The following is a 12,001-nucleotide window of genomic DNA, read 5'->3' on the forward strand; positions in this document are numbered from 1 at the left end:
TCTACGAGAGCATTTCTGTAATTTACTGCTGTGCCTCACTTGTGGCTGATGGCGCCACCATCAGCAAGCTCTCAAATGGTCATATTTCTAACTATTGAGCCATGATTTTGCCTCGTTCTCATATATACCAACTCCACTTCATTCCTTTGAGTTAGTTAAAGTAGGAGAGAAGAAAGTCTCCCATTTTCACACACTTTTAACCCTCTCTCTAGCCATGGGAGGCCTTAAACTTTGTTGAAAATCCTCTCAAACCATGTCCTTCTTTTGGATCACCCTAGAGAAGATTGTCTCTCTTTTCTCTACACCTTGAGAATCTTCTCTTCTCTCATGAGAGTCTAATTTAGGTGAACCCCTTCAACCTTCCTAATATTCTCATTTGATCCCACTCTAACCATCAAACCTAACCTTGCACACATATTGGCACATCTATTGGAATAAGGAGCTGATGTTGAAGGAAGGAGTGAAGCACAAATAGCCGAAAAACTTAAAGATGTGATTAGAATATCAGACCGTCGAAAAACTATCATGGACTCAAGGACTCGAAGAACTCAAGATCTCTATTGGCAAACCTTATAGAGTTCAGTGAGTTTTTTATTTTGTTTTTAATTTTAAAAACATATGTATGTGGTTACTTGGTTCAACCCTCAAAAATCAAACTCTTATTAGAATCGAAGATTCTTGACAAGAGTAGAGGTTCGTGAATTTTTTAAGAACAAAACTCACAATTTCAAGAGAATGCGTTCTCTCGATCTCAAGATTTTTAGAATTTAACCTGGGTATAAAAATTATATGTAAAATGTTAGAGGTGAACAATAAACCTCTTTGATAGTGAACACCAAGTTTCTAGGTAAGAACCTTAGGAGTGGATATAGGCACATTGTCGAACCACTATAAACTGCTTGTCTCATATTTGTGAAAATGCCTCTATCAATTTATAATTAGATGAATGCATGTTATGAATGAATACTATGCTAGGTATGTCATGCCATGAATGTTTAGATTTTAAGTGAATTTCAATTACATTGCAAACTAGAAATTAGCTGTGAGAATGGATGTAGGCATATTGCCAATCCATTAGATATCTTATGTCTCATGCATGTTTTCATAATTCTGCAATTTACACTTGAATATTTTGAATGTTATGAGATGCCATGAATGTTAAATAGGTAAATTGTATATGAATGTGTCATTGAATGACATGATTAAATAACTGCTTAAATTCCAAGTGTTTTTTCATTAAATGCAAATTGAAGACATGGGTACAAAATCGAGGCTAGGTGAATGACTTAGAGCACATAGTAAAATTATCAATCTAAATTAAAATTGGAAAAATCGAAAGAAATTTTAATTATCCTATCACCACTCGCCACCCCCCTCTCCCTCGCTAGGACTAGGCATGGTACGAAGCTCAAAATTTTCAATTGATATCAAAGTGGGTTACTCTTAATAGGCTTAACATCCTAGAGTTGATCCCAAGTCTTTGAACCATATCTAAGTCTGACAATGGCAATCCTCTAGACCTCTATCTATCTATCAGCTCAATTATGCATATATGTAAATGAGAATGATGATCTTCTGCGTTGTGATTTTTGGTTCTTAGTAGAGGAAGGGTACGAGCCACCCAAACAATTAAAAATCGATAATTGTCATAATATAAGAATACTAAATTTTATACATGGTGGCATTGCCCCAAGTGAACTCAAACATATTGTCACATATCAGTCGGCTAAACAAGCTTGGCTTCCTTAGAAACCTACGTTGTCAAAAGTCCAAACTTAAAACGATAACAAATTATTTTGAGAACATTAGGATGGAATAAAATAATGTTGTCTGAGAACTTTATGCAAAACTTTGAAAGTATTGTATTTCCATGTACTTCCTAGGATAGCTTGTTCCGAAAGTAAGAATTTTCACAAAAATTCTTAGGTCCCTTCCTAAGAGGTTTGCTCTCATTGCGACCTCTATGTAATTCTGAGATGTGAACCATTAGCGTTGAAGAACTCGTTGGAGTGTTCATCATGGTTGAGCTCCATCTTGAAGGTCCTCCCTCCCTAAAAGAGGTAGACAGTGGTCTTGATTCTCTTCTTCAAAGTCATCCTCTAAATAGGTAAATTCCATGTTATCTCATTTCTTCTCCCAAACTCATAGTACAACTATCCTTGAAGAAAATAGTAAAAGTGACCTAGATGTTGAGGGAATAACTTTGATAGGGATAAATTTTATCCATATGAAGAGAGGATCACATAGCTTTAGTAAAATGAGTTATCCTGACGACGAAAGACGATTCATTGGTAAACTTCCATATATGTTAAAGGATGATACTGAATGCTATCACTGTGGAGGCATGGGCCATTTTTTCATAATTTATTTCTTAAAGCCTAAAACAGTCGATTTCCAAATATCTAGGTTCAACGGAACAACTGGCTACACAAGCTACATGGGTTGACACAGATGAGTCAGAGAGTGTTGATCTTAGGATCCATATGGTATCCACCATGATCTCCATCCCTTCTGTGGATGAAGTTGAGGATGATCAAATATTGGTAAATCAATCCTCTCCTGAGGTAGTATATTTTTCTGATGAGAAGAATTAGGTAGGTACCTACAACTTCTCTAGATAAATTGATCACATTAAAATTGAACACAAAACCATTTATTTCAGAATCACCCTAATCTCTATTAGTATATCTTCATTGGTAAAGTAAAAGTTGCATGGGTTTGGATAGGTTCTTTTACAAAAAGAATCATCTATGGAGTAAAACGAGTTATCCATGTCCAAGGAAGTGAGGAATTATTCACCTCCTAAAGTGGATAATCTTGGGAGGGACTTATTCAAGATCAAGATCACTAAAGGAAAGTAGGTACCCTACTTAAAACTCACCAAGGAAAGATAAATGTAAACTTAATATAAAAATCTCTTTTCTTCCTAAAAATAATTCTCCATCCCAAAAAATTTATTTTAAACTGAAAAATTAAATCTAGGGATAACCAGTACCTCGTGATTCACACTCGTACTAAGGTGAGAAATTTCATGCAATGGTATTTGGATAGTGATTACTCCAAACACAAGACTAGTAATTAAAATTAGTTTAGTTACTTGGTAGAGTTTAATGGAGGCTTTGTCACCCTTGCTGATAGTTGTATCGCTAGGATTGTTGGGTGTGATCTGATCAGTGGATCGACAATACCCAAGGTTGAAATTGTCTTCTGTGTAGATGGTTTGACATATAACCTCTTTAGCAGATCTCAAATGTGCAACAAAGAATAATTGATGAGTTTCAATTGTAAGGTGTGTGAGATCTCAGATATTAATAGAAAATTTATCATGAGAGGTCTCCACACATCTGATGACTATTATGTTATTAAAGACATAGGAAAAACCACCATTCTGTGTGTAAGCAATGTGATTCAAGTTGATAAGGTCCATTTGTGGCACCAACATATTGATTGTGTTCACTACAAGAACCTATCTCACCATGCTTCAAAAAATATTAGTCAAAAAGTTTTCCAAGTTGGGCAATAAAGCTAGAAATGTTTGTGAGAAGTGCCATATTAGTAAATAATTTCGTAATACCCACAAAAAGATAAACATTCTAGCTACTTAAAATCTTCTAGCATTATTTCACATAAATCTTGTGGATCCCACAAGAGTTCAAATTCTAAGAAGTGAGAGATATTTTCTAATAGTGGTAAATGACCACTCCAGAATATGTTTGGCTGCATTCTTGAAAGAAAAAAGTAGATAAATTTGATGGTTTCAAGAACATCATTAAGTAATTTCAAATAAAAAATAGAGTCCGCTATTGGACGGATCTGAAATGATTGTGGTAGAAAGTTTGAGAATAATCAATTTACTGAATTCTGTGAAAATCACAGGATCTAACATAAATTCTCATCTCTTTAGATCCCTTAGCATTATGGACTTGTTAAGGGGATCAACTCTATTCTGCAGGAAATGGCTCGTTATACTTCATAGTGAGATTTTTAAGCCAAGGTTGTAAGTATTGATTGATACCTTATCCCTTTGTATATCTTAGAGCAGGGTCGATTAACAATCGATGAACTGTGGAATAATTTTTTTCCCAGTGTCAAGTTTTTAAGGTTTTTAACAATAAATGTTATAATCTTTAAAGACCATGAAAACCTAGGAAAGGTTGACTTGATAAATAGGAAGACTATATGTTGATATATTCATAGTTGTCTTTATCAAGTCATCAATCAGAAAACCGACTTCATTCAATAGTTCATTAATGTTGTGGTTGACGATCAACCAACGAAAGACATAAGTTGTACTGATTCAAGGATAAATGATGAGGAAGTATTTTTTATCTCTTTCCCATAGTGGTCCCCGTCTCTCGGGCCAAAACTTCATAATTATTGGAGAAATTCACTCTTGAGTAGAAAAAACTCACAAGTTGGTCTCCCCGACATAAAACTTGGTTTGAGTTCAAGACTCTTGAGTATATGTACTTTTATTGATATATTTGAGGTTCAGACCTCATTTTCATGAATTTCTACTTTTTAGAAACATATCTAGTAATAAATAAAGCATTGGAACAATCATCCATCATTGGAAATCGTTGCAATTGGGTTGACGAGTTGATTAATCAGGCGAGTGCAAAAATGAGGTGTCTACACCTAAGCCTATACAACTTGCCTTCTTGGGCTTCGGGGCCCAACAAAAACTTCAAGCAAATACAACTTTGTTCGAGGGTCGATGTGAACTTGATAACACGTGTCCTAGCTCATTTAATCGGGCACATGCATGAGTCTAATAGGTGGTTTCACGGCTATCTGATCTTCAAATCTCGATGCATATCGAAGTACACACGTCATTGGTTGGTGATCGGATCTGATGTGTTCATCCCCGACACTTGAAATAATGATCTCAAGCCGTAGAACTACTAGGCATTGGGGCTAAATATATTGAGGGTGAGGTGGTCGTGTAATGGGACTATGCTCGCGAGTGCATGTGCATTTTCATTTATTTCTTTTATCGACCCCCTTACAAATATCTTGAACGCAAAAGAAAATAAATATTACAACATGACACTTGAAATATAAAAATAAAAATAAAAAGAACATGAAAAACAAACACAAACTATGTTAGTAAACCAAATAAAAATAATAATTTTTTTTTTTAGAAGTGTCCGAGTTGACACGAGGGTAGAACCTTGCTCCCTAGTAAAGTCGCCAGTTGTAGATACGTGATTTTCGATTACAATGGTCACATCTACTAAGGTTTGAAGTCGTCACCATTCATATTGTAAGTGGGTGTAAATAGTCACCCGATGCACATGTTTTGAAAAATGTGTCATTTTTGGCACGTAGTGACTTACGATGAATCACAGATCAACCTCGAGATCGGGGTAAGCGGCGGCTCTGTTGGAAAAAAGGGAAGGTGTTAGGCACCCTTTTCTCCTCGCCAAGTAACTGTAACATCAACTTAACTTGGTCATTTTGATTAAAAAAATACGAAAAATAAAGTGCCACGTGTTGTGCATTTGTACCCTAAGTAGGGATTCATTTTCGGCTTTAGCTTGTAAGGATCATCTCATTTGATGAGATGATCCTAGAGGGCATTAGCCTTGAGCATATTTAAAAATTGTTGGCCATGGCAATGGATCAATTCTCATGAGTTAAGAAAGATTCAAATACCATTGCCTCAAAATAGTTTAAAGGGTTCAAAACCGGTTTTATTTAGAAAATGGTTACAATACTTTCGACCGAACCGAGGTTCAATTTTCCAGAGATAAGGGAGGGGCAGCATTCACATCTTAGGTCCTTATAAAAATAAAATAAGGAGTAGGGGATAGTAGAAGGGGGAGATGGAGAGGGTAGATAAGAAAATGGGGGATATACTTTGAACCCACCTTGCAACTTCAAAATTGTCTTCTCTTTTTCTTTTTTCTTTCTTCTTCTATGTCTTCTTCTTTTAGTCTTAAATGGAGGATGAAAGTATACTTCTTTTTTTAGAAGGGTGATGTGAGAGTGGGAGTGAAGTAGAGATGGTTAGAGAATGGAGTTGAGTAATAATTTTTTAGTGTGAGACTTGGTGAGATTTTTTTTGTAGTGGAAGTTGGTAACCCATTTTGGGAAGAGGAGGGGGGTATTTATAGATGTTTGAAGGGTATTTTAGGGGTATAATGGGGTGAAGGGTTGAGAGAATAGATAATGGCATGGGTTTTAGAGGTGAAGGGTATGAAATTTAGAGTGGAAGTGAGGATAATTGTGTAATAAAGGAAATGGATGGTGTTTTGATCCAAATGGTTTGGATCTCACCCAAATCATTTGGGTGGAGTGTTTGGTGAGATGAGATGAGTGATGGAGAATGGTGGTGTAAGGGGTTAGGTGTTTGATTGAGTGTTAGGTTGGTTAAGGAGATAGGGTGTTTAGATTAGGTTAATGGGTTGTGTAAGAGGTTGGTTTGTTGAATTTTGGGAGAATTGAGGGGATGATGACATGTGGCAAATAGAGATGGGTGAGTGAGGTGATGAGATTGGTTGATTGGTGATGGTAATTATTTGATTAGAGATAAGGGTATGGGTTAGTTTGGTGATGATGATGGGAGGTGTGGGTTGTAATGTAAGTTGTTGAAGTATTTTAGGGAAAGGTGATGAGTTAGGGAATAGGAGATATGGGTTGTGATGTGGGTGGTTGATGGTGTTAGAAAATGGTGATAGGTTAGGGTGTAGAAGATATGGGTGGTTGATGGTGTTAGAGAAGGGTGATAGGTTAGGTTAGGTTAGGGTAGGGTATGGGTTGAGGTGATTTCTGGAGAGAAGTGATAGGTTAGATGAATTGTTTAAAGAAAAATGATGGGGGTAGGTGATTAGATGAGGAAGGTGAAAGGGGTTGATGACATGTGTCATCTTTTGATGATAATAGGGTGATTGATTGATGTGGGTAGTGGTTAGTGGGTTAGGGTTGTAGGTTGGATATGAATTGGATATGGTTTGGGCTTAGGGACATTGGACTTGGGTTTTAGGAAAGATTAGGGGTTTTATGAATTGGTTTGGGGTTATTTTGGATTGAGTCTTTGAGGGTGGGTAGGTTATAAGGTTTTAGGTGATATGGGATTGAATTTTAAGTTAGGGGGAGGTGAGAGATTAATTTTGGAGAGTTGAGGGTTTGTGGGCCTTAGGTGAGCTTAAGGTATTTTTGGATTCGAAAGTGGGATGGTGGGGGTAGAAGAAGTGGTAGGCATCCCAAGTCTCACTTTTTTAATTTATTAATTTTTTTGAGATTTTTTAAATCATTGGTTTGATCAAAAATGTCACGTGTTAGCAAATCAGGTTTTTTAGGCTCGTTAGAGAATTTTATTGTAAATCGGATATTTCTGGATACAAGAGTGGAGCGGTGAAGGTTGGGAAGGTGTAAGGTAGGTCAAATCCCTTTGGTGGGCCCTCTAAACCATTAGGAGGTCTTAGGGGCCTCGGTTTGATCAAAATGTCGTTTTGCAATGTTTTTGGCCCTTGAGGCCCATTGACAAATTTTGTTGGGAAATTGATATTTTTGAGTTTTTTCGATTGCAGAGCGGTGAAGGTAGTGCGCCAAATATTTGTGGATGGATCCACTAGACCATTAGGAGCTCTTAAAGGCCTTGTTTTTTATAAAATACCATATTTTAATGATTCGGGCCTTTGGGGCCCGTTTGCAACTTTTGTTGAAAAATCTGTATTTTTGGGCCCATTCAAATTGACGTGTCTACACAAACCATGAGAATTTTTCTTCATCTCCCATATTTGTAAAAAGTGTATGCTCATATGGACATTTTTGAAAATCTTATTTAACAAAATAAGCATCTATACGACTGTACCAAGCTCTTAGAGCTTATTTTAGTCCATATAGTGCTTTTTTCAATTTATACCCTTTATGCTCACTTCCAAGCTTCACATAACTAGGAAGTTGATCCATAAATATTTATTCTTTTAAATCACTATGCAAAAATGCCGATTTCACATCAAGTTGAAAGATAGGCCATGAGTTTTGAGCTGTCAATCTGATTGTGTCATGTCTGACAACAGGAGCAAAAAAATCTCTATAATTTACACCAAACTCTTGTTTATATCTTTTAGCTACTAAGCGTGCCTTGTGCTTGTCAATTTCACCATTCTCCTTCAAATTTTGTTTTGTACATCCACTTGACTCCAATTGTCTTGTGCTCTCTTGGAAGCTCAGTCAACTCCCAAGTATTATTCCTTTCAATTGCTGCAATTTCTTCATCCATTGCCTTCCTCCATTTTGATTCTTTGACAGCCACTTCAAAGGTGGTAGGATCACAATCTGAAAATAGAGCAAAATGCGTAAGTGGGTCCTCAGATTGATCAATTCCAATTACCTCTTAATCAGTCATCCATGCAGGCCTTCTTCTAGCACGTTGAGGTCGTTCCTTATCTTGAGCAACTGTTGGAACTAGTAGTTGTTGATTCTCTACTGATTGCTACCTTCCATCTTCATTTTCTCCATCAAAATCTTTTGGGACCTGTTGTTGTGATGCATTGGCACTCCATAACCAGAATCTCTCTTCATAAAAAATAACATCACGGCTAATAATGATTTTCTTGATATTAGGATTATATAGCTTGTAAGCTTTTGATTGATCACTAATACCAAGAAAAATGCATTTTTCGGCCTTGCCATCTAACTTTCGTATCTTCTCATCTGGAATATAGGCATAAGCTTTGCACCCAAAAATTTTGAAGTGTTCTATACTTGGTCTTTGTCCGCTCCATGCTTCGTCTAGAGTCATATTTTGAACAGCAAGTGTTGGACTTCTATTCAAAATATGAATACTCCACGTGACAGCTTTAGGCCAGAAACTCTTTGGAACACCACTTATTGTCAAGAGACTTTGTACCATGTTAAGAATTGTACGATTATTCCTCTCAGACACACCATTTTGTTGTGGTGTGTAAGAAGTTGTTAGTTGTCTTCGTATGCCTTATGACTCACAAAAATTTGAGAATTCAGATGAGTTATATTCTCCTCCACAGTCAGTGCAAAGTACTTGTATCAAGCTATCAGCTTCTTTCTCCACCAATGCTTTATAATTTTTGAAGGCTAAAAATTCTTCAGATTTCTCCTATAAAATGTAAACCCATATTTTCTGACTATAATCATCAATGAAGGTAATAAAATACCGTTTACCTCCATTAGACATTGGATTTATTGGTCCACATATGTCAGAGTGAACCAATTCCAATGTTTTCTTTGCTCTCCAAGATTTTCTTTGTGAAAATTGATTACAGTGTTGTTTGCTAACAACACATTCTTCACAAACTTAGAGGGAGTTGTAATTTGTGGAAGAATAGTCACCATATTTCTCTGCTGCAAAGTCTTCAATCCACAAAAGTTCAAATGTCCATAGCTATAATGCCACAACCATGACTCTTCCCTTAGTTTTGCAGAGAAGTATTGTTAAGATGTAGCGAAAACATACAATTTGAAGTCATATTGGCTTAAGCAATTAAGCTTAGTTTATCATCATATATTTTACATACTCTTCCTTTGATAGAGACTTCATACTCCTTCTTTTGCAGTTGGACAATGCTTAGCAATTTTGTTTTCAAATCTAGAACAAATAGTACGTCAGCAATATTCCGAAAAGAGTTTCCCTTGGTTTGAATTGTTATATTTCATTTCCATATAACAGAAACTTTAGAATTGTCTCTAAACTTCACAATATCACGAAAGGACTCATCCAACTCCAAGAATGCAGATTTGTTGCCACACATATAATTGCTACAACCTGTGTCTAAATACCACAGATTTTGATTGGCTTCCTCCTTGGTACAGCAGGCCATCAACAGAAAGATTTCTTCTTCCTTCTCTACATAGTGAGATTGTTCCCTACGACCTCTAAACATGTGTGTACGACATTCTGATTGATAATGGTCGTATCTATGGCATCTAAAACACTCGACATTAGACTTCTCTATTGGCATTGGTCTATAAGTGGTTGAATTGTCCCCTCCTTATCCACTTCCTCTTCCTTGAAATTGAGTTTCTTGGTGTTGATTGTGTTTTTGGTTTCCACAATCATTGTTTGCTTTGCCTCATCCTCCTCTTCTGCTACCTCCATCTCTGTTGCCTCGACCTCCTCTTCCTCTACCTTGATTTGCAGATTGACTCGGTATTGTAACGTTGTCGTCAGTTAAAGCCTTCAGAGCTTGCTCCTCCTTATCTTGTTGAATCAACTTTTGCTCATGAACCAATAATGAACCTTGCAATTCATCAATTGAGAGTTTATCAAAGTCATTTGACTCTTCAATAGAACACACCACATAATTGAACTTTGGCATCATCGATCGAAGGATTTTCTCGACTATAGTCACATCCTCAATCTTCTTGCCATGGACCCGTAACTTGTTGACAATCGCCATACTCTTTGAGAAGAACTCAAAAACAAATTCTCCTGATTTCATTCGAAGCATTTCAAACTCCGAACATAGTGCTTGAAGATGTTGCCTTTTTGCTTTTGTTGAGCCTTGAAATTTCTTTTTCATAGAATCTTAGATCTGCTTGGAGGTGTCTTTGCTAAGAATAGTTTCAAAAATAAATCGATCGATTGCTTGGAACAAATAATTATTTGCCTTCATATCTTTCAACTTTAATCCTTCTAACTCTATTTTTGCATCTCTTTAAGTATTACACCAGCTACAGGTACTATTATACCATACTCCACTACATTCTAGTATTCTTTAGACCACAAGAAATTCTCCATTAGCATGCTCCAATGATCAACCATCAAATCGTGGAATGGCTCGTTGCACAAAATTCTCAGAAGTCATCGTCCTTTTCTCTCACTACGTCACAAAGCGGAAAAAACGACTAAATATGGCGGAAAAAAACGACGGACTAAGGCAGTTGTTTATTTACGACGGGTTTTGTTAGTTGTTTAAACCTTAACGACGTCCATAATTGTCGATTATTAACAACTAACTTAATCCGTCCTTAAATAATTACTCGAGTTACTATTGCCGCACCCACATTTACTAATACTACACCAATTGGTGTGGCGTTAAAAACGACTGTGGTGGCTGTATTATTTGCATCGATTAACATTCAGACTCAAACCTCAACGACAGCCGATTCGAATTTTCTTCTCGAAAAAAAAACCCCTAGAATCTCAAATCTCAGACTCAATTCGATTTCGTCTCTCACGATTCTAGGTTTTTTAATTTTCGATCCTTGCTCACAATATCCTCTTTCGCGATTTAGCGTTTCGGATTTACAATCGTCTCTCTCGCGATCCCAACTGAGAGTCTTCAGCAATCCAAGGGATTACGAAATCAGGCGAAGTTCGACACCATCTTCTTCGGCACAAGCTTTAAAGGTAGTCTCTCTCTCTCTCTCTCTCTCTCTCTCTCTCTCTCTCTCTCTCTCCACGTTGTTGTATTTGTAACCCTAAGAAGAGGAAGAGATGATGGGGCTGGTTGGGATTCACTGTATATGGAATTTTTCTGAAGTAAATCTGATCTAATAATATCTGTTTCAAGTCGAGACGAATGACATTAAGAATAATTTTAGAAGTATTAAACATTTAATAATTTCAGAAATCCGATTAGTTTTGATTCTCAAGAGGGATCTATCTCTGCGATTGTTGATTAGTTGGTATTTTGTGTTTCTTTCTGCTCCTTTCCTTGTGTTTTGGCCTGTTTTGTTGAACATTATTGTAATGCAACTTTGAGTATATTAATTAAGTCTCAACCTTTAGGTGCTTTTGTGATTAAATCAGAAAAGATAAAAGGTGACTAAAATCTTATTATCTTAGTAAGATAATGGTTTCACTAATTTATATTAGATTACAGGGGAAGAATTTAAACGTGATCCACATGATATAACAAATAGGGAATCGTTCCTCAATAGTAAGATAGCAGAAACTGTTACAAAGATGATCCGATAAGGTCCCAAAAATTAATGAGTCAATGAGTTATTGTTGGGGCTTGGATAGCCAGCCAGCCTGCAATTTGATAACATGTGCATGTGCTGATCGAGC

General features: G+C 36.5%; 1 protein-coding gene across 1 annotated transcript; it reads right to left on the reverse strand.

Moving 5' to 3' along the window:
* Positions 1-10,058: 10,058 nt before the first annotated feature.
* LOC147384400 (uncharacterized) lies at positions 10,059-10,508 on the reverse strand. The gene has a single exon (XM_086424924.1). It carries the CDS (start codon positions 10,506-10,508, stop codon positions 10,059-10,061), a length of 450 nt encoding a protein of 149 aa, XP_086281050.1.
* Positions 10,509-12,001: the final 1,493 nt, after the last annotated feature.

Source organism: Akebia trifoliata, chromosome 15 (genome assembly GCF_017979445.1).
Source record: "Akebia trifoliata isolate Shusen 1 chromosome 15, ASM1797944v1, whole genome shotgun sequence".
Classification (NCBI taxonomy): Eukaryota; Viridiplantae; Streptophyta; class Magnoliopsida; order Ranunculales; family Lardizabalaceae; genus Akebia; species Akebia trifoliata.

Excerpts from the sequence above, each read along its gene's own strand:
- LOC147384400 (XM_086424924.1), bottom strand. The coding sequence starts at position 10,508 with ATGAAAAAGAAATTTCAAGGCTCAACAAAAGCAAAAAGGCAACATCTT.